The 23859-nt window shown below is 40.9% G+C and overlaps 1 protein-coding gene across 1 annotated transcript in view; it reads right to left on the bottom strand.

The window, feature by feature from the left end:
* The window catches only part of LOC128696414 (serine/threonine-protein phosphatase 6 regulatory ankyrin repeat subunit B-like), a 46791-nt gene that overhangs the window by 3360 nt on the left and 19572 nt on the right, over positions 1 to 23859 (bottom strand). The window contains exons 8-27 of the mRNA XM_070092235.1: positions 23069 to 23191; positions 22608 to 22745; positions 20807 to 20893; positions 20051 to 20227; positions 19781 to 19933; positions 19015 to 19215; positions 17477 to 17683; positions 17053 to 17197; positions 15987 to 16195; positions 15493 to 15573; positions 15147 to 15263; positions 13707 to 13913; positions 12876 to 13007; positions 7712 to 7882; positions 6541 to 6671; positions 5607 to 5756; positions 4569 to 4760; positions 2791 to 3041; positions 1827 to 1951; positions 1185 to 1410 (exon numbers count right to left, since the gene is read on the bottom strand). Coding sequence (XP_069948336.1) covers positions 1185 to 1410; positions 1827 to 1951; positions 2791 to 3041; positions 4569 to 4760; positions 5607 to 5756; positions 6541 to 6671; positions 7712 to 7882; positions 12876 to 13007; positions 13707 to 13913; positions 15147 to 15263; positions 15493 to 15573; positions 15987 to 16195; positions 17053 to 17197; positions 17477 to 17683; positions 19015 to 19215; positions 19781 to 19933; positions 20051 to 20227; positions 20807 to 20893; positions 22608 to 22745; positions 23069 to 23191 — 3223 coding nt within the window. The remainder of the gene's footprint in view (positions 1 to 1184; positions 1411 to 1826; positions 1952 to 2790; positions 3042 to 4568; positions 4761 to 5606; positions 5757 to 6540; positions 6672 to 7711; positions 7883 to 12875; positions 13008 to 13706; positions 13914 to 15146; positions 15264 to 15492; positions 15574 to 15986; positions 16196 to 17052; positions 17198 to 17476; positions 17684 to 19014; positions 19216 to 19780; positions 19934 to 20050; positions 20228 to 20806; positions 20894 to 22607; positions 22746 to 23068; positions 23192 to 23859) is intronic.

The following is a 23859-nucleotide window of genomic DNA, read 5'->3' as shown; positions in this document are numbered from 1 at the left end:
AGGGACTGGGGAAAAAATGAAGGGACTGGGGAAAAAATGAAGAGATGGGAAGAATTAAGAACTGAAAAAATGAAAAGATTGTAGAAAAAATACCTTGATGTTGGTGAGGGGCTCTTGATTTAGGGAATTGGATCTGTGCTCCAGTTCCCCGAATTAAGCCTGAATGCCTTCCACATCCCCCCCCCCAGGCGCTGTATAATCCTCCGGGTTTAGCGCTTCCCTCTTGATTATAATAATAATAATGTAGAAAAAATAAACAGACTTGAAAAAAATCAAAGATTTTGGGAAAATCGAAAATATGTCTCGCTCTGTGTACCTTGATTGCACCCGAATACATACATGAATTTGAAGAGATCAGAGTCCAAGGAGCGAAAAGTTTTCATTTAGGGCTTCAACCATTATCATTATAACTATGGGGGAGCACTAAACCCGTAGGATTATACAGCGCATGTGGGAGGGGGGGGATGGAAGGTATTCAGGCTCAATTCAGGGAACCGGAGCACAGATCCAATTCCCTAGATCAAGAACCCCTCACCAACATCAAGGGATACCTCCAATTCCTTGAATGAAGAACCCTTGACCAGTGTCAACACACCCACCCTTCTACCCCCCTTGAAGGGCTGTTTTTATATACACACATACTTGCACTACCTAAAAATTTCTCTTTTTTTTTTTTAACCCAGAATAATATTTCAGTGATTTTATAAAGGCAGACTCTCCCTCAAATTTCTCTTGTGTAAGCAATTTCTTTAAAAGCCTCACAGACTCTTAAAGGCAGCTCGAAAACCCTCCTTTTTCATCAAAAGATTTTACAATTGCAGTTAGTCATAGTCGGATTTTTTAATTACATGAAAAGCACTATATATATATATATATATATATATATATATATATATATATATATATATATATATATATATATATATATATATATATATATATATAAGAATTTTTTATATATTTTAAAAAAAGGAAACGTATTACGACGTTTCAGTCATTTCAGGATCATTGTCATGTCACAACAATTGTGACTTGATAATGGTCTACGTCGTCAGAAGTTTTTTTTTTTTTTTTGGGGGGGGGGGACGGGGGAATATTCGTGAGGTGTGCTACTGTAATGTTGCATGACGAATACCAGCTTACTACATTGGTTCCTCCGTTTCACCAGCCATCTTCAAACTCACATTTAAACTTGAAGACAGCCACAATGTAGACGATGAGTTTGACGAGTAGGTTGAGTGGCGAGGGTGTCCCCGAAGTCCTGCTCATGTTTCTGATCAACTTGGCTAACCCGAACTTCCACTCCGTGTCGCTCTTGGCTTGGATCCTCTGGTAAGTGTCGGACATCATAGCAATCAGCAGGTTGATCAGCACCACCACCGTCACCATCTGGTAGATCCCGAAAACGATCTGTGTCGATGAAAGGAAAGAGATTAGTACCTGAGGTGATGTAAATGGTTTAGAAAAGCGGCAAGTTGAAGACTGTGCAACATTTGGGAATCTTTATTGCGCATGTGCCTCATTCTTCAGTACCTGAAGTACTGAAACAAATGCTTGGGTAGCTTTGGTTAAAGATTTAACAAGTGGATTTTAGTTTGAGAAAGACGTGCCTAGTATGACCCAAAGGCTTGCTGCAGTGTTCCTCCATTTTTATCTTCTTAAGGCTACCAAGTAGGGGAGGTTTTGTCCTGTTGTCCTCTTAATAGCAGACAATATTACACTGTTAAATTGTTGACTGTTTCCCGATCCACAACCAACGACCACCATCACAACTACAAGAAACGAGGACGACCATTACAACCCCCACGAACACAGCAGTTACTGACCTTCATGAGTGACTGGCTCCAGGCAGGGTGACTGTAGAAGGGAGGCATGTAGTCAGGCTCGACCAGACCGAAGAGGGAGAAGAAGAGCATTTCTCCAGTCTGAAGTGGAGTCTGAATTGGTGCCTCTGGGGAGGAGAATGAAGAAGAGGTGAGATAAGAGAAGGTCAAGGATGGGGTGAGGAAAAAGGCGAGGAGGAGGAGGAGGAGGAAGATAGCTTGAAAGAAAAGGATGAATAGGCGTAAGCAGAAAAGGAGGATAATGAGAAGTAGACAGAGGAGGAGAAGAAAAAGATTATTATAATAAGGAAGAGATGAATAAGGAAAAGTAGACAAGAAAGAGGAAAGGCAGAGACGTGGATAAGAGCACGTAGAGGAAATAGTGAATCAGAAAGTGAAGTAAGAAGGAAAAGGTAGGAGGAAGAGACGTAGGAGGTAGTGAGGAAAGAGTCAGGAAAGAAAGAGCCACACAAAAGGCACGGAGGGAGAAGAGGAGAGGACTGAATAGAAGAAAAGACGAGAGGATAACAAAGAGAAACGAGCAATAGCGAGAGACAAAACGTAACGAAAGGATATGAAAATATTTCTTCACAATGCTTATTCAGGGTCTTTAATTAAGAATAAAAAAAACTCTGATGAACAATGGACCAAAAAATTTCAGTAATAAATGATAATTAAATTTCAGTAAAAACTGAGAATTATTAAAAATAAAGTAAAGCGTTGAGATATTTCTAATAAAACTTCAATAAAGACTGAAGAGCACCATCAATAAAGAACGAGGGGAAACGCTCCAGTAATTTCGAAAGCTCCAATAAAGAATTTATTGGAACGAAGTCCTTAGATTTCGCTTCAATAAGTTATACAGTGATATTTATCTTAGTTACGAAAGGGATACAGCTTGAAAAGGAATCCAAAATTAGTAAACATATTATAACTATATATATGTATATATATAATGCACACTAACCAGCAGGTGGGTAGCCGGTTTTGTCACTGGTTGTGTTGAAATCACTGTAGATGGGCTTCAGTGGGTTGTAGATGGCTGCCACGTACATGGAGAAGCCGAAGACGAAGATGGCCAGGATAACGAGGAACCTCCCGAGGTCCACCATCAGTTTCCCGATGATCACAGCCCAGGGCCCGAAGAGGTGGTGAAAGGAAAGGAAGTCGAGCAACTGCACGGACGCTAGCAACAATGCTATGGCCAGGAAGTTGTTTCTGTCAAGATTTATTATTATTGTTACTTATTATTGATGATGTTGCATATTATTTTTTAGTATTATTATTGTTGCTATTGTTATTGGTGCTGATGAATCAAACAGTCGAAGTTAGTTTACGGTTCTCCTAACTGTATGCGGCAGAAATAAGTTTAGTGTTGTTGACAGTTAATTTTGACTTAAATCATGAACTCTATATCTCATATGCTGATGTGCTCTCACTTTCAATCTTTCTAACAACTTGATTGAAAGTTGCTACCTGGCTGTGCACGAAGTTAAGCCAGAATTCTGTACGTGAGTTTTCAAAAAAATCCTTTTCCGTTTAGCAAAGTATTTAGTTTGTCTAATATTAATGTTTATTAGATCAGGAAATAATTTTAGAATTTTGGTAAATGGAAGCATGAGCGTCCTAGGAGCTGGTTATCGTAAATAAACCAAGGAACGGGTAGGGTTTAAACCCATGGTAAGTGAGTCCTATAACTCACAGGACAGTGCGTTAACCACTGGGCCAGCTGACTCTAAGTAAGATTCATCCAATTAGGTATATTTCCATATGGAGTCTGTTTATAGTCACTGTCAGCAAACTCAAAATTCTTTTGGCTTTCTCTAACGGTCAATTCTTACTGACCCAGTTTAAAAGAATTTTCTTTGCTGACTTACGAAATCGTAATGACACGATTGCAAACAAACCATACCACGGGCGGTACTTGAACTCGCAGTTAGTGAGTGGTAAGTTTTTTTCTTATCTGGTCAGATAATGGCTTGAGAAAACAAATTAGAAGTAATAATATATTTTAGTGGTAGTAAATTTAATCAACAGGTATGTTTATCTTGGGTATATCCATAAGTAGGATAATGTTGTAGTCCCTAAATGTTCTGGGGACGGTATGATATGTTGCTGACAAGCAGGACTGTCCTGCACAAATTGGGAAGTTCCGTCACTTTACGTTTATGTAGAAAAATTGAGATTGCAATATATATGGGAATCTTTATTGAGGAAACGTTTCGCCACACAGTGGCTTCATCAATCTAATACAAAGTTGAAATGGGTAAGGAGAGGATGAGTTTGAGGTTTTCAAAAGCCATTCATCACACTTACGTTTATGTAATCTGTGGGTTGTGAATTGTTCCAGATACTGTACTGTGGGTTGGTTGTGAACTGTTCCATCCTTCATATTGTTGAGAATGATTCTAGCCATGGTATTGTGGGCTAGCTGTAAAATGTTGCAGCTTCGGTAATGTGGGTTTGTTGCAAATTGCTGCAGCCGGTGTTTCGTGGTTCAGGGGAGATTATGGGGAGGAGGGAACTTTGTAGGAAGTTACCGGGACTCTGGGTCTCGTGATTGGGTGTTAAAGAGGATTTATTAGGTAGGTTATAGTCAAGTTCTAAGAGACGCCACTCTCTCATCTCTCTCTCTCTCAGTACAAGATACCTACACCAACTTCTCCGTAGCAACTACAAACCTTTCCTTCTTGGAGTCCAAAACAATGGACTACGACACAGGAGCAGCAACAAAGAAACACCCACCTGATGTAGAGCATCTCCTGCAGCAGTTCGGTGTTACCCAGGTAGAAGAACCCGACCAGGTGGACCAAGATACCCAGCCCGCTAAACACCAGCACGAACACCTTGATCCAGCCCAAGCCGGCTATATCCCCTGGGTTAGTGAGTTCCATCACCAGGTTACCACTAAGCCACAACAGCAACAACCACTCGTACCTGAAGAAGTCGATATAAATACATTATTCATGGGGAAAAATATTCATTTGATGACTAATGGTTCATTAAAGTGAATCATATTCATATGACTCACTAATGATTCATTATGAACAACACCTCTAATGGGTCATATTCATGGTGACTCATTAAGAGCACTTAAAGTGGGCCGTCTTCACATGATGACCCGCTAATGACTCGGCAAGAGTATCACCATATTCAAATGAGGGACCGCGATTAGCGGTCGGAGGATCGAGCCTCCAGCACTCCTTGCGATGAATGACCCACACGGGTTTGGAGATGCACGAGTTCCAAGCAAGGTTCACTAACTCCTGAAGCAAATAAGAGTTAATAGCATAGCCTCCACGTCAGATTAACAGAGAAATATAAGAGGGCTGATGTGCGGATTTAACAGTAATTATGCAAATTGCCTCAGTTACTCAAGCAGAAGGTGTAGAAATGTAATGAGATGCAGAATGTAACTCAAAATCATCAGTATGAATTGAACGATTTTTTATGTGGTATGTGAAATATCAGGAAAAAAAAGCTTGCATTCAGATATACTCACAAACCTACAAAATTAAACGACAGAGATTAAGCTAACCAAAATTATAAACTAATCAAGGCCAGCCTCAACAATGTTGGAAAAAAATAAGCAACAGTATCATTACACCACAAACAATTATAAGTATTATTAGCAAAATCAGTAACAGGAACAGCACAACAGCAGGAACAACACTGCAGAAAGCACAGCACATCAGCAGGAACAGCACCGCAGCAGGAGCAACTGCAACTGGAACAGCACAAGCCCAGCAACAATCACCATTTGGAAGCAAGCTGTAATCTCACCAGTTAGGCATGAGGCTGGTGTTCTCCCAGATGGGGCTGAGTGGGATCACCACGGTGAGGATCATTAGTGCCAGCAGGTACAGATGTGACACCAGGTAGGCGATGAACTTGACGATTGGCACCTCATTGTACATGTGCCCCAGTGGCATGCTGCAAAAAATAAACACTTGGTAGTATAAATGTACACATCTCCTGGCACGTACGCAAATACGCACGCTGAACAGATATAGTTAAACCAACAGGTACATACACATACCTATACATAACAGTAGGTACAAGCACAAATATTTACACCTCAACAAGGAGCTTTAGGAAACACTGATTATGAAAGGAGAAAATTGTTGCATTATTTAAAACTTACTTGACACAGTATATTGGAATATGTTGCTGTGGTTTGATGCTCACGAGTGAAGTAGGAAAATAAAAGGTGAACACTGCTAATATAAATGTGTAAAAATACTAAGGAGAATGAAGGAAGATTGAAGGCACTGAAGAAAGGCTGAAGACAATGAAAACGCCCTCGTTGGCAGAGTAACGGAGAAGAAAAGGTATATATATATCTTTCTATACGTTTCTTGTCACCACTAAGAGCAGGAACAAGAACCATAGTTTGAAAATTTCCGAAATAAAACTTTCAGACCTAACCCCATAATATATTTCTTGCCCAGCAGAGTGGTGGATACCTGGAAGTAGATCCAAGATACTATAATGTGTGGCTACATCTAGCAGAAACATCCAGAACTGATATGACAGCTAACGATGAACACTTGAGGTAGAACAAGACTAACGTGCTAAGACTGCCACATATCGCAAGACCAGTTTAGGCGGAACGAGACTTACGCCATCGCTACATGAAGAATAATCAAAGTTCGGACAAAACTTACTAAGACCTCCGCCTACCTGAAGAACAAGATTTGCTAAGACTTCCGCTTACCTGAAAAAGATCCAGACGGGAGGAAGAAACAGGAAGGCGAAGAACATAACTACCATCTTCCAGGCTGGCCAGTCGAGACTTCCCATCCACACGTCATAAAGGTATCTCTGCACGGCCGGGTGTGCGATCACCTGACAGACAACAAAACGTAAACAAAGTCGTGTATCCACGGAATGGTGTCTCTTGGTAGATGATTAAGACACATCTGCAACACTTTATCTTTATTATGGTAACGTCTCTCCAACCAGTGGCTTTATTAATTCAGTACAGATAAAACGGTGGGAAAATTGTGAAAGGAAGTTTAATAAAAGGTTAATGGTCAGTTTTCCAAATATTTATTCTGGTAATAAGTGTCTCTCGGTTTATATACACCACCGAGAGGCGAGTCTTTTCGATGTATATTCAACAAGAAACGTATATTCAAAAAGAATAAAGGTGTTCTTATAACTGAATACATTTGTCCAGAGCCAATGCTTCTTTATCTATAGTTGCAGTTTTGCTGTTGTAGTTTGAGTCTTCTGCTTTTCTGTCCTTGATTTATACACCATTCAGCAGTTCTTAATCTTGATAGAAACCCATAATCCATAATCCATAAATCCAGATGTACTCCTGTTAACCCTCTTTGGGGCCTAGTTCCTAGGCATTTTGTGTATCCATATACTCATACGCTACCCTCCACAGGATGGATATGGGGTGCACAATAAACTAGCCACTTCGGTGGCAAAATCTTCTCACTGGAAAGCCTCGTCGTGGATTACCAAATCCTCTGTCATGTCTTTGCCATGTACAACATATGACATGAAACGTGATATCTGTAGATGACTGCTGCAATAATACTGCATGTTAATAAGACTATATGGCAACTTACTGAGATGTTTCATGCACCTGTGAACGAAACGTCTTCTCAATAAAATGTCATAAACCGCATATTGTGTTTTTACTAATATATATTGTAGTATACAAATATCATTGATATATATTAATATTGCATCAATACCGATGTCCTAGGTATACATATGTGAAAGAAAAAACAAATGACTTACTGTGTCCACTCTTCTCCATTTCTGTCTTACTGTCGGCATTTCTCGCCTCATTTTACACACTTCACGTACACCATTTTTTTTTTTTTTAGCAAGTGGACAGCATGTCCTATCCTACAGCAACAACATACCTCTTTCTGCTCGTGCTCGATGAGGGAGTCGAGAAGGACCACGTTCCTGTTATCCACGGCCCTGAGGAGCAGCCCTGGGGAGGAACTGGCAGCAGAGATGGCCACCAGCTCCGTGGCTAGCGCCTCGCTGAAGAGTGATGCTTCTAGCAGGTCTCGGCTGCTCTCCTTCTCCTGCAGACGGCGTAGAACAAGGAGGGATTGTGGGGGGTCATTGTCTTTTCTTATTTTAATGGATTATTGTTATAGCTATCATGGGCTAGTGCTAAAGCAATAGGGATTATACAGCGCCTTTTTTTTTGGGGGGGGGGGGGCGGGAAGGGAAGGTATTCAGGTTTAACTCAGGGAACCGGAGCACAGTTCCAATTCCCTAGATCAAGAGCCCCTCAATAGCGTCAAGGAACCTCCCTTGAGAAGCTTTTGCAGTGGAAAAAAAAGGGAAGGGGGTTGATTCTGAAGGAAGGATGGATAAAAGGGGTCTATTGTGCACCAGGAAGAGTGGATTGAGGAGGATAATTGCTCACTAGTTGCTTGAACACTGAGAAGAACAAAGTTAAATGTGCCACAGAATTAGATTAGGCATCTTTCAGTGACGTATATAAAAAAAATGAAACATTCGGTATTTTTCCTAATGAACAAAGTAATGGAAAGCCTTTTAATGGCGTTATAAAAAATGAAAATAGCCGAGGTAAAAACTGTATCTTTTAAATAGAGAGAAAAACTGCTGTGACTCTAGATAGAATAGATGTATGGGATGTATATATGTTTTTGTTTACAAGAAGTAGTAAACACGTGTTGGTCATTGATTTTTTTTTTTTTTTTTTTTTTTGTATGAGACAAGAGTGGAACAAAGTTTCAAACATTCTTATGAAACATAATCTTCATCATCATTCTTTCATCATTGCAATTAAGTGGTTGAAGGCTTAATCCTCCGTCCACTAAATGAAAGGTTGAGAATGTTGAAGATGAAGATAGAAGGAATGAATTGTAGGAGATTTTGTTATTAGTGTACAGTCTTCTGCACACACAAATGGTGCATTTGAGAAAGAAAACATTAATAATAAGGAAACTAATGATTATAATAAAATTATTATTATAAGCGCTAAACTCTTAAGGATCATACAGCGTTGCATGATAATGAGCTGTGCATCATGGGAGATTTTTATTTAAATTTTGCTTTGTGTGTGTGTGTGTGTGTGTGTGTGTGTGTGTGTGTGTGTGTGTGCGCGTGTGTGTGTGCGCGTGTGTGTGTGTGTGCGTGCGTGTGTGCGTGTGTGTGTGTGTGTACTCACCTAATTGTACTCACCTAATTGTGGTTGCAGGGGTCGAGACTCAGCTCCTGGCCCCGCCTCTTCACTGATCGCTACTGGATCCTCTCTCTCTCTGCTTCCTGAGCTTTGTCATACCTCTTCTTAAAACTATGTATGGTTCCTGCCTCCACTACTTCACTTGCTAGGCTATTCCACTTGCTGACAACTCTATGACTGAAGAAATACTTCCTAACGTCCCTGTGACTCGTCTGAGTCTTCAGCTTCCAGTTGTGACCCCTTGTCCCTGTGTCCCCTCTCTGGAACATCCTATCTCTGTCCACCTTGTCTATTCCCCGCAGTATCTTGTATGTCGTTATCATGTCTCCCCTGACCCTTCTGTCCTCCAGTGTCGTCAGTCCGATTTCCCTTAACCTTTCCTCGTACGACATTCCCTTGAGCTCTGGGACTAGCCTTGTTGCAAACCTTTGTACTTTCTCTAACTTCTTGACGTGCTTGACCAGGTGTGGGTTCCAGACTGGTGCTGCATACTCCAGTATGGGCCTAACATACACAGTGTACAGTGTCTTGAACGATTCCTTATTGAGGTATCGGAACGCTATTCTCAGGTTTGCCAGGCGCCCGTATGCTGCAGCGGTTATTTGGTTGATGTGTGCCTCCGGTGATGTACTCGGTGTTATGGTCACCCCAAGGTCTTTCTCCCTGAGTGAGGTCTGTAGTCTTTGTCCACCTAGCCTATATTCTGTCTGCGGTCTTCTTTGCCCCTCCCCAATCTTCATGACTTTGCATTTGGCTGGATTGAATTCGAGGAGCCAGTTACTGGACCACATGTCCAGCCTCTCCAGGTCTCTTTGCAGTCCTGCCTCATCCTCGTCCGATTTAATTCTTCTCATCAACTTCACGTCATCTGCGAACAGGGACACTTCAGAGTCTATTCCTTCCAACATGTCGTTCACATATATCAAAAATAGCACTGGTCCTAGAACTGACCCCTGTGGGACCCCGCTCGTAACAGGCGCCCACTGTGATACCTCTTCACGTACCATGACTCGTTGCTGCCTCCCTGTCAGGTATTCCCTTATCCATTGCAGTGCCCTTCCTTTTATGTGTGCCTGATCCTCCAGCTTCTGCACTAATCTCTTGTGGGGAACTGTGTCAAAGGCCTTCCTGCAGTCTAGGAAAACGCAATCTACCCAACCCTCTCTCTCGTGTCTTACTTCTGTTACCTTGTCATAAAACTCCAGGAGGTTTGTGATACAAGATTTGCCTTCCATGAACCCATGCTGGTTTTCATTTATAATCTTGTTCCTTTCCAGGTGTTCGACCACTCTCCTCCTGATAATCTTCTCCATGACTTTGCACACAATACATGTCAGAGACACAGGTCTGTAGTTTAGTGCCTCGTTTCTGTTTCCTTTCTTAAATATGTGTGTGTGTGTGTGTGTGTGTGTGTGTGTGTGTGTGTGTGTGTGTGTGTGTGTGTGTGTGTGGGTGGGTGAGTGTATGCACGCGCGTTTGCGGGTGCGCGTGCCCGCGTACATCTTCGTAAATTCACGAATGTTGAAAAAAGGAAACTGAAAAAAACTTCTGACATATTTTATTTACTGCCATAGAATACAACACAGAATACAACACAGAATACAACACAGAATACACAATTACGATAATACAAAAAAAAAAAAACCTTACCTAAACTTCCGAATTTGAGATTACACCAAACATTTCAACACTATCTTATACAATTATATATTTTCTTACTCGGGAAATATACACACACTCTAATTACACACAAATACCAGTCACAGTCAAGAGAAAACGAACTAGAAATTCCTATTTATTAGAAAAGCACATAATTAGCAAATCATCCTCATTACGGCGAGGCTAGAGACATGTTAATAGCTAATTAACTAATATTTTGTTTCAGAGCCACAATCTAACATTCTACGAGTGCAAATGTTAAATTTTTCGGCTTTGCCTTTAAAATTAAATCTCTGAGATCATGCTTAAAAGGACTTGGAAATTCATAAAAGTTATTAGTAGAGATTAAGGTTATGTACACAGTGAGATTGGTTTTTCTCGGGGTTTAACGCTGGTGGTTCAACGCTGGTGGTTTAACGCTGGTGATTTAACGCTGGTGGTTTAACGCTGGTGGTTTAACCCTCATATCAAGGATTAAAGTATCCTTAATTGGTGGAGTAGAGGATATGTGCAGCCTGACTCAGCCTGGTGTTGTCGACAGGCTTTAAACCTAACAAACCAATTAACCCAAAAAATATTTACGCATAGGTTAGCGTAAGTTTTTGAGATGAGACAATTCCCTGAGACTAGTGGTGAAAAGTGTAAGGAAAACCATGTGTTTGGTGCCTGTAGGAAGATAAGCCAATAATCTGGGAATCATTTTCCTATAATTATTGATCTAGAGTTAATAGGTATGAGAGAGAGAGAGAGAGAGAGAGAGAGAGAGAGAGAGAGAGAGAGAGAGAAAAATCAGCAACGAGTTAAAAGTCAATAGCGAAAAAAAAAATCAGTCGACTACGTCCAGCTTTGAGCCAAACCAAGATTAAAAGGGGTTAATAAGTTTAGACCACAGGAACGTTACAGGCAACATAAATCTGGCCTATACATCGGGGGACGGGGTAACAACACCAAGTCAGGTCAAACTGCCCAACATACCGTGCTACAGACAGTGGTAACTTACGGTCCAAAGTCAGGTCATTGAGGAGCACAGATGTTTGTGCATACGATCCAGGTGCAGGTGTTCATGATAAGTGCAGTGACAGATGATGATTATTATTATTATATATATATATATATATATATATATATATATATATATATATATATATATATATATATATATATATATATGTCGTGAATATGATGAATGCAAGAACTCATATTAAGTCCTTTCTAAAATTATATTTTTTTCATTAATGTTAATGTAAAAAATTTTAATTTTGCACCAAAAGAATCTTAGAAAACTTACCTAACCTTATTATAACAAGAACAATTTATTTTAGCCTAAACCAACTAAATATATTTTAGATTTGTTTACAGTAATTTAGTACTAAATAAACACAATCAAATATAATTTTTTCGTTTGGTTCAGAATGATTTTGGCGATTATTGCATACACAAATATATGTGGCAAGATGAGCGTTGCTATTTAAGCCAAGACGGCAAGTTCTGCCTATTCACGACATATATATATTATTGTATATTATTGTTATGGTTGTATACAAAAGGATAAAAAGTTTGAGAATGTTTACTGAAACGCAAGGAAAGATACACCGGGAGATGTTTATCTCTCGTGATCCCAAAACAACACATACACTGTGTCCACGTCTCAATTATTTTGTATACGTTTTCTGCCTAAAGTCAACCAGAATACTCAGAACTCACTAAGTGGAGGTTATCTTTGTCTAAACAACATAATATCCATTTGAGATAAAGTTTGATTTAATCTCATTCCAGAGGTGCTATGTGATCCCTAAGCCTGTGTTGCTTACCTGGGAATTTAATAATGTTTATTTTTCTCTAAATACACTGAGAGTTTAATCACTGTTTTAACTGAAGGATCCTTGATTGATGGTGAGCAAGTAATATGCAGCCTTAACGACCTTCATGTAACCGATGGGATTAAAAACCCAATTAAGCAGTTAGACTGAGGGAAGCGCTGGAAACTTACACGTTCAGGCAGAGCAAAAGATTCCATAACCTTGTACATGGCAGGTGACTCTTCTGTGTTTAAAATTCTCCAGCGTCCCCTACATTCACAAACAAGTTCTCTATCTCTCTCTCTCTCTCTCTCTCTCTCTCTCTCTCTCTCTCTCTCTCTCTCTCTCTCTCTCTCTCTCTCTCTCTCTCTCTCTCTCTCTCTCTCTCTCTCTCGTACCTACCTTATCTGAGAGGATGAGGAGTGTGTGGGCGAGTTTGGTGGCCAGGTCTACGGGCGCCGGCGAGAGTAAGATGAATTCCTCCAAGGGCGAGTGATTGTGTTTCTTGCTCATGAGCGTCAGGTCGTGCACGTACTGCAACACACACAGTAGAATACAGAGTGATGCAGGAAAACACTGAACGTTTCAGTATAACCCACTGTACACTAGCAGTGTTGTGTATAGTTCTGTACAATGCTTTAAAACATGGTAAAATGTTTTACTGCGAATCTATTGACTTGTTTACTATGGACAAGCAACTCTTAATGACTTGTTTACCAGTGCCAGGGAATTCTTAATCACTTTACCAGTGGCAGGGACTTAGCCAGGGGCAGGAAACTTTTTATAAAAAAAATTACCAGGCGCATGAAACTTTTATATTTTTTACCAGAGGCAGTGAACTTTTCATTGTTTTATCAGGGGCAGGGAACTTTTAATTATATTTTACCAGGCGCAGGGAACTTTTATATATATTTTTTTACCAGAGGCAGGAAACTTTTAATTATGTTTTTTTTTAGCAGGGGCAGGGAACTTTTAAATATTTTTTTTTACCAGAGGCAGGGAACTTTTAATTATTTTTTTATCAGTGGTAGGGAACATGTAATTACATTTTTACCAATGCTAGGGTATCCATAATAACTTAGTTTACCAGTGCTAGGGCATCCATAATAACTTCGCACAAGGTCTTCGGTGGACGAAACGTCTTCTCAATCAAACGACATAAACCACATGTTGTATCTCATTAATATACTTGTCGGTTTATTCTGCTATTGATGAGTATTCTATCCTTCTAACCTTTTTATCTTCCAGTAGTTTATAGGAGTCGTGTTTCTTGTTGATGAGGTAGTTGTAAACATCGACGTGCTCACTGGCCACAGCAAAGGTGATCGGTGTCTTCCCTTCCACCGACTTGTCTTCGGGAGACGCACCTGCCTCTACTAGTAGTTTTACTACTTCCAGGTGGCCTGCACGAGCGCAGTAGTGGAGGGGCGTCAAACCGTCCTGTGAGCGAGACAGAAGGAGGAAGTTTTATTCCGAAGGGGTATGGTAGTTTTTGAAGATGAGGGAGGGATAAAATAAGCTGTATCTCAATGGGGAGATTAAATGATGTGTGCGTAATGTAGTGGGAGTAAGTGTGATATATATACCTCTTAGTTGTGGTGACGTGGGAGAACATACTATGGTGGTATGTTAGGAAAGTGTTGCATTGGTTATATTGCCGGGTCACCGGATGGAAAAGACCCGGTCCAGGACCCGTCCTGGTGAACCTACCCGACCTGTAAGATGCTTAGTTTTGACGCTGAGTCCTCTTTACTAATTTCCCTCTTGATGATGGTTTTAATTTTCTCAGAGTGAACCCACCTTTATCTGTAGTGGTTATTGTGGTGGTGACTGGAGAAAGTGGGTGCTTCAGTTTTCATGGAGTGTGGATGGAAGAGGATGCAGTTGCTAGAGAATGTGGAAGATTATGTAGCTGTGGATTTGAAAGAGACTGACTGTGTTTTTTTTACGAGAAGTAGGTGGAATTTTCCTCTTAACTATATCAGTCGTCTCCCACCAAGGTAAGGTGACCCAAACAGAGGAAACAGTAACTATCATTCCTTCAGTAGCTGTCTGGCCAGCAGTGCGCAGACATCACGATTCAAATGACCCTTTGAAATGTATCAGCCCAAGAGTGCAGGCACTGTACTTCACTCCTCCAGGACTCCAGTTAGGCTAACCAGTGTCCTTGAATGCCTTCATTAATGTTACCTTGCTCACACTTCAACAGCACACGTTAAATCCCTAAAATCACTTGCGCCACTCACCCCGGTCTAGTGCGCTCACATATGCCTGTTTTATGCTCCAGCCCCTACCACTTAATTAAAACCTCCTTTACACCCTCTGTCTGACACTTCCTGAGATGACCATTAATTCTTTCCTTCCACCTCGGATATCTATTTATATATACATATATATATATATATATATATATATATACATATATATATATATATATATATATATATATATATATATATGTGTGTGTGTGTGTGTGTATGTATAGACCCACTTAATCATCCTATTCTGCTCAATAATCATTCTCACAGTAATGAAGATAAGACATAGGCTCAGACCAAGTTTGTTTTCATTACAATGGTTCGTTCTGTGTGAAGTTTTAGCCGTCTGTATTATGTTTTTGCACCTGCTCTCTCAGTAATTTTGCATCTAGCTCAACATTACGAAAACACTTACTCGATCCTTGGACCCTAGCTCGGCCCCTTGGCCCATGAGGAGGGCCACCAGGTGATAGTGACCGTGCATGGCAGCTAGATGAAGGCCAGTCCTGCCACGCTTGTCCATTTTGGCGACCTGACCAGGAAGAGACAAGTGAAACATGGATAAAAATTTTAATTTTATACCAGATTATCGACTAGTGTATACAAGCGTGTACGAATATACCAAATCTAAAATAAATACATTGAAATACTGAAGGAAATAGAGAGAGAGAGAGAGAGAGAGAGAGAGAGAGAGAGAGAGAGAGAGAGAGAGAGAGAGAGAGAGAGAGAGAGAGAGAGAGAGAGATATGGCAAGCACTGACCTGCTTCGTGGACTTAGAGAGGAGGAGACCGACAACTGAGGTATGGCCACCTATACACGCTAAGTGGAGTGGGATGTAGCCCTGTGGGAGGGACACAAGTCGTGGTGATAAAACTCTTCCAGAGGAAACTGTGGCACACGCAAACATCTGATTTTTTTTTTTGCCACATTGGCTGTGTTCCACAGGGATTGGTTGACCCAGAGAAGGAAAGAAATTCACCAACATTCACTCAGTAGTTGTCTTGCTAGAAGTGTGCGGACGTTGCAATTCAAATGACTCTGAACTGAAGCATCTTCACTCCCTTGGATTGCAAGCACTACTTTCCATCTCCAGTACTCAAATCTGCCTAGCAGGTTTCCTTGAATCCATGATTGTTACCTTGCTCACACTCCAACAGCATGTTAACTCCCCCCTCCAAATCATAATTCTTTGAGGAAATACGTATAGGAAATCAGAAAAAAATGGAAAATGTATCTGCTGCATTTGACACTTACATTGAGTCTAGAGGTGACGTCAGGCTGCACCCCAGGGATGTTGAAGAGGATCCTGACCACGCCCTCGTTGCCTTCGTGGGCGGCCAAGTGGAGGGGCGTGAGGTCGGCCTCTGCCCCCAGGTCCGGCAAAAAGGGTCGCCCACCGCTCAGGATGGGTGGCTCAGACTTGATGGTAGCAGGGATGTGTGAGAGAAGCTCCCGTACGATCTCTGGATGAACGAAGATAAACGGATCAAGTTTTCATATCCATGAGTGTTGTGAATCATCTTGGGATCTACAACACAGCAACTGTTGTGATTTAGGCGAATATATTTTTATTGGCTTGCCCAAGCAGGCAGGCCAATAAAGGAATAAAGAACACAGGAGAACAGAACTTGCAGCGGTCTCTGCTACCATGACCCTCCATAGTGTCATCGTCTAATTCTTTTTTCATGTGTTCTTAGTTTCCCTAAACTGGTCATCCAAAGACAAAGACATATCAGTATTTGCTCTTGTTGAATAAACTAACAAGAGGACTGTAATAGGCCTACTGGCTCATGCTAGGCAGATCCTACCAACACCATTCCCTCTAATGTATTTTCTAACCTACTTTTGATGCTATCTAAATAGTTTATCCCATCCATCTACAACTTTACTGGCAAATCAGTGCTCTTTTATATGTGTTCTAAACTTCAGAGTTATTGCATGTACTTCTTTTCGAGTTTTTATGATGGTAATTTACTAGTAATAGTAAATACTGGAACGAACACCTTGAAGCTGATGAAGTCATAGTGGAATTCTTGACGATATCTTCATCACTTAGTCATCCAGCTGAAAGATTTCATTACATCATGTGTGAAATCTTTCGTAAATAGTACAGTATACGACAGGAAAACATGACAAGCTTTTGTTTATTGAGAATCGAGAAGTCGCACATAGCTGATGTACCTAATACTGTTGACATAAAGGGGTCACTTTCTCTTGTTGACTTTTGGTTCATGATTCCGTCACTACAGTCTTTTTATTTACACAACTACTTGAAAAAAAAATCATGCCTTGCCTCGACGTGTCCATTACCACAGCTGACCTGTCTGGCCGTAGTGGGCAGCGACGTGAAGAGCGTAGAGACCCAGCTTCTTGCTGGTGATCCTCAGGCTGGTGACTTCTCTTAGTGTGTCCAGCACCTGGATGTGGCCATACCTGGCTGCCAGATGAACAGCAGTGAACCCTACCTGTAAACAAATCCCATAAGTATTGTACTAACATCGTTCCACAACACAAATATTACATCAGTGCTCTTGGATACTGACTGTCAGTACACACAAATATTATATCATTATCGTTCCATAATTGTCAACAAACGCTAAATAAATCATACTTGCGAATAGACGAAACAAATATAAGCACTAACATTGATTCCCATGTGGAAAATATTACTTAGCAAAGTATACTAACATAACCTACATCAGTTATTACATTGCCTCTTTCGTGAATAAACATTACGAACGTACTCCGTTCTCGGCCTTAGGCGAGGCGCCGTTTTCGATGAGGAACTTGACAAGGTTGGCGTGACCTCCCTCAGCAGCCAGGTGTAAGGTAGTAGACTCCCCGACACGGTTCTTGCCGTTGATGACAACGCCTCTGTTGTGTCGCATAAGTTCTCTCACCACGTCGACAGACCCCTGCAGCGCTGCGATGTGGGCGCACGTGTTACCATCCTGGTGGTGGAGAAGGTGGTAGCGAGGGCAGTAATTGAAATAGCGGAAGAGACGATGGTAAATATAATAACAGAGAAGAACGGAGGGTTGAGGAGCATCTTTAGTGGCAATACAGGGATAGCCTGGTGGCTAACACTCTCGCTTCACACGGCGAGGGCCTGGGTTCGATTCCCAGCCGGAGTAGAAACATTGGACGTGTTTCTTTCCACCTGTTGTCTATGTTCCCCATCAGTAAAATGGGTACCTGGGTGTTAGTCGACTGGTGTGGGTCGCATCCTGGGACACTGACCTAATTTGCCCGAAATGAGGAGCATAACAAGGGAGTTTCTATATAGTAGAATGTCATTTTTGTCAGCTAGGACTATATACCTTGTACATGTACTTGTAGTAAATAAAGATATTATTATTATTATTATTATTATTATTATTATTATTATTATTATATTCTTGAGAGTTGCATATTTACGCCACGATGATTATACCAACAGGATTTCTATACTTCCCGAGTAAGGTTATAAAGACAGTGTTGATAAATAACTAATATGTAATGAACTCTTGTAATCTGTTGAAGAGGATCCCAGAAGGGGGTCGAAATATACAGATCAATCAATCTCCTAAGTTTCTGTCCCCATGTGGGTTATTATTGAGCACAATGTTGATAAATGAGACTCTTGCGTTACATTTGGATATTTTTATTCTGGAAACGTTTCGCCAGTCAGTAACTTCTTCAGTCCAAAAGAAATATTTCCAGAATAGATACCCAAATGTTGCACAAGTGTCTCATTTATCAACCTGTCGGTTTTATAAACCATTTATCCAAACGAATAAAGACATTTCGCTCAAGGTAGAACTGTATTTAAAAAGTCATTTCTAATACGTGGGCTAGTCGTGGATTTAAAATCAAATGTTTTAATTATAAGTATATTAAATCTATAGTGGTGGTAGTTGTAGCATTTGGTTTGTCGTGGAAAAATGTGAAACTTTCACCTGATTCGGATCTTAGTTATAAAATGAACCTGTGGAATTAAGCTTTGGGTCATTTTACCAAGGCTTTCCGCTGGCTTTCCTCTCCGCCCTATAACAAATGAAGATCACATCATAAGGTAGTATATGTAGTCAATAGACAAAAGAAAGTGTCATCACATGTCAGTGTTCTTATGTATTATTGTGTTAATGTATGCTAGGTATATCGCTCTTTTGAAAGGGATGAAAGCTTAGTTCTGGCAGGACAACGGATGCTTAACCAGTCGGAAGACGCTTGTTTTTCCTGACGACTAAATCACCGCCACAACCTCCACCCCATGACACCACGAAGTGCAATAATCTCGCACCTTATCTGCTGTAGTGACCAACTCTGGTGAGGTCTTGAGGAAGAGTTTCACTACTTCAGAGTTGTTGCGCATAGCGGCAACGTGAACGGCCTTCTGCCCTGCGTCAGTAGTAGCGTTGTAGTCGGCCCCGAGCTGCAGCAGTGTGTCGCACACTTCTAGCTGGTTCTCCTCTGCTGCCAGGTGCAGCGGCGTCTGTTTCGTCTGTAGTAACATCAAGATGATGAGTCCAAGGGTAAAAGAGGTCACAATAATATGGCAGAAACATTTCACAACTTTTCCAACAACCGGGAATGAAAAATCGACGAAATTTCGGTTATTAGTGAACCATTATAATACTCAAGGCTGGTAACTGCAATTACTAATATCTGTCAATTAAAATCTTCATAAATTTTTCATCTGGGTTCTGAAGTTGAAGTGAAACAATCAGAGGAATCAGAAAATAACAAAAGTGGTGACAACATTATGATAAAAGCATTAAGAATTCAAGAGGAGAATAATAAGAGAAGATTATTAGTATTATTATTATTATTATGGGCCATAATAATTCATGTTGAAATCTAAACCCATGTTGGTTATTAAGGTAAATACTAAGGCATTAATTTTTATCTGAAGCCCTAAACCCTTTTGGTCCCTCAGTCCAATGAATAATGGAGGTGTCATCCTCCGTCTCCCAAGAGCGAGTCAGGGAGCCTCTCGGAAGGAATATAGACTCGCCAAGGTGAGGGTTTTTCCAGGGCAAGGGGTTTCTTTCTGGGCATAGACTCACCAGGGTGAGGGCTTCCTTCTGGGCGTGGTGTCTGGTAATGAGGGCTCGCACTAGATCGTTGCACCCCTTCATGGCTGCTAGGTGAAGCGCCGTCAAGCCGGACATACTTCGAGCGTTGACGAAAGCCTTATGTGTCAACAGAGCGTCGCACACCTGAGGAAGGGAGACCATGGAAGATGATGTCGAAGTGCCATATTCATCAGGTCTCTATCCCAGCATTCGCCATCTCTCTATACCGGCATTCACCACACCAGCATCCATGGGACTCACCAACTTGTAGCCGCGTTCAGCGGCCAGGTGAAGAGCGGCCTTGCCTTCGCTGTCGAACACGTCCACTCTGGCGTGGTGGTCGAGCAACGTAGAGACGATCCCTTCGTGACCGTTCTCGGCAGCGTTCAACAGCGGCGACCAACCTTTGGATGACTGCATGTTCACTAGCTTCTGAACCTGTTGAGGGGAAGTAAACGTCTGAATGACTAAAGATTCTGGTCTTGTTATAGAAAAGCTGGCAATTGATTGGAAATATTAAGACAAAAAAAAATGTTTATACACTTTACACGAAAACATGATGAGAGAGACATTTTTACGAATTTATGGAGAAAAGTCAGATTTTTGAGGAAGCTTTTGCAGCATTAGGCTCAAATGTCAAAATTACTTAAATATATTTTATGCAGCACTCTAGCTCACATTCCGGCAAAGAAAATACTGAAAAAATTATGAAGAGGTTAGTAACTCTAAATAAGAAACAATGAGAACATCATGACGGCTCAAAACATGGTGTTAGTTTCCTCTTATTTTTTTTTTTTAACTTTTCTCCAGGATATTGAATTCTGTACCACTGTCTTGTACTAACATTGTCCTGTGGTACTAATCTTGTCCAGTGGTACTAACCTTGACTTGTGGTACTAACTTTCCCCTGTGGTACTAACCTTGCCTTGTAGTACTAACCTTCCCCTATGCCATAGTTACCTTACCCTGTGTTGCTATTCTTATCCTGTGTTACTAACCTTCCCCAGTGATACTAACCTTATCCTGGGCAGCGAACTGAAGCATCTCGTCCAGGACAGCCTCGTTCCCCGACGTAGCCACGTAGTGGATCGGCGTCTCAGACGTCTGTAACGGAGCAAAACCTGTTTTAGTCCTGTTTCAAGATTTCTGTAAAAATTGAGTTAGCAAGTTTAATTTGTCCAGGTGCTGGAGCTTTCTCTCCTTTCTTAATTCATATATTATGGGTTCCTAACTCTACATGCACTGCAGTATGACCCTGATATAAGATAAATAGAAGTGGAAAATAATTTGGATTGGGCTAAGTGGTAGTAGGTTAAATCATTTTTTTTTTAAAGAGTTGAAGTTTTTTGGATTTATTTAAATGCAAATACAATATTCATTGAATTTATTCTTAAGAATGTAGAATTGGAAGTAAGTTTAAAGCACAGCAAAATGTAACTATGAACTTTTTATATATATTATCTCTCTTTATAAATGTACGTACTGACGTGTTAAATTTTCTTTAGGAAGTCAATGACATTACTATCTAATGCAATTCCCAATATAAACATTTTTAAGTTAATTAAATCACGAGCAGAGAGCTTAGCATTCATCTGGGTATGGTATGGCAAAGGGTAACCCTTTGTCACTACTTATTTCATTGTTCTCCTTTCAGTTCACTCTCATGATCTTTGCACACAATTCATCAATTGTTACCTTATTTACGTTATACATATGCTGCTTTTACGGTATCGTGACCAATCAGACTAATTCGGCGTACCTAACTGAATAACGTAAAGAAATTCCTGTTAAGTATGAAGGCGAGGTTCTGGTACCATGCTCTTCTGACATGTAATCCACGAGAATTGAACACATGTTAGCACTACGAATGCTGACAGTCTCCTGATAATGGTGACTGGTTATAGAGGTGTGTGTGTGTGTGTATGCTAGGTGTATGAGTATGCATGTGTGTGTGTGAGTGTGTATGCTAGGTGTATGAGTATGCATGTGTGTGTGTGTGTGTGTGTGTGTGTGTGTTTAAGGGCGTGTATTGATTCTGACATACATTTTGAGAAGATTATTGTGCCTGGCAATATAGGACCTCACAACATGTGTATAAACTAATTACAGAACTCAATCTTCAGGGCGTAATATTTCTTGAACCCAGCGTAAATAATTACATCTTTTCCAGCAAAAAATGTTTGCTCGTTGCTTTTCATTACAGAAAATCATGAGTCTCTTGAGACTTGATCAAGCGGGCACCAAGAGGTACTTACTTGAACATAATTTTAGTGATAATGGAATTATGCAGAGGGGAGGGTCAAACCAGACTGTGTTATTAGGGGTTATCTCACTTCCAGCTGAAGAGTGAGCAGAGGATCGAGCCTCCATCACTTCCTCAAACGAATGATCCATCAGAGTCCTTCTCAAAAAAAAAAATCGTAGAAGGTTATTTAGCTAACAATGGAAGCAACCTGAGTTTGGTTTTCCTGGGCGAGACGGGACTCAAATGCGAGTGTCTACTGCTAATGTTAACTTAGCTGTAAACAGATACCTAGGAATTAGTTGACTGCTTTGGGTCACATCCTGTTGGAAGAGGATCAAAGGACCCCAAAAGAAATAGGCCACACAGTTGACTTTTGTCTAGATTATCCTTGGCTTTTGACTCGCTGACAATACGAAGTACATCTTCAAAGTGAAAACAAGTGAGAGATTTTGACGCAGGAGGAGATGATACCACGAACATCCGCAAGGAAACTCATTCGGAATATTTTTACATGACTCGAAGAATATTAGAAATGTCACGAGAAACATCTTTGTTGTTTAAGGAGTCAGTTACCTTGCTGGTAGCGACCATGAGATGAGCGCCGTTGGTGAGCAGGAGGTTGGCCATTTCCCGGTCTTCACCGGCCTTGTACGTAGCGTTCTTCTTGTTGACTCGGCCAGCGTAGTGCAGCGCCGTCTCTCCCAGGTTATTCTGCAGCAGAATCGCGTTTAGTGATGAAGTTTCGGAAAGCCTTAATAAAGTTATTTTTAAGGAGGGGGGGGGAGGGAAGCGAGAGGCACACAACTGCACAAATGACCTGATCTTGGAATAATTTGCCAAAACCAAGTCGCCCATCAGGAATATAGCCTCATCATGCAGGATATCCACTTTACAGAAAACCCAATTAACAGAAAGAACCCACTTTGCCATGCACAGTTTCGAAGACGCCCACCTTCCAGAGGATACACATTACATTAAAGTCACTTCAATAAAAAATACTTCACAGTGGTACACTCACAATCTCTGAGACTTACTTTAGAATTGACCATTTTAGCGACGGCGTCCTTGCCACTCTTCTTGAGGACGTGATCGATCAACATCTTAGCGGCCTCAACTCTACAAGACGAGCAAGCTAAATGCAACGGTGTCTCTCCAGTCTGGTGGTGGTGGTAATGGCAAGATTAACACATAGATCTTCAGCTAGAATATTATAATATTCTCCTGTAAAAGAGCAAGTTAAATATTATGGACGGAATTCAGTTGGGTACTTCCTTTGTGAGCTCCAGGATGGCCTTAAAAATAAATTAAACACTCGTATGTTTAAAAACAAAAAATCGGAATTGTCAAACTTTGCCTACATTTCTTTGTTTTTTTGACGGCTACCCAAAGGCTCACAAAAATATTCCCATGAGAATCATCGTACCTAACAAGATAATTCTCTTATAAACAGCTAAATGATTTAGTAATTAACTTTCAACGCTTTTTTTGGGTGGGGGGGGGGAGTAAATTCTTGAGTACACATATCTATTTGCAAGATTTCATCGACAAAATAAAACACAACGCAATTCAAAAGACTTGTCCAGCTCGTACAAAAGAAAAAAGTCAGGCAAGAGCCAATACTAGTTACTATATTATTATTATTATAATCAAGGGGGAAGCGCTAAACCCGGAGGATTATACAGCGCCTGGGGGGGGGGGATGTGGAAGGCATTCAGGCTTAATTCGGGGAACTGGAGCACAGATCCAATTCCCTAAATCAAGAGCCCCTCACCAACATCAAGGAACCTTCCTTGAGGGGACTAGTTACTATAGAATCAGTGGAAAG

The sequence above is a fragment of the Cherax quadricarinatus genome, chromosome 39 (assembly GCF_038502225.1).
Source record: "Cherax quadricarinatus isolate ZL_2023a chromosome 39, ASM3850222v1, whole genome shotgun sequence".
NCBI lineage: Eukaryota > Metazoa > Arthropoda > Malacostraca > Decapoda > Parastacidae > Cherax > Cherax quadricarinatus.
The sequence above is the reverse complement of the archived record's forward strand: the minus strand, read 5'-3'. Positions and strand labels throughout refer to the sequence as shown.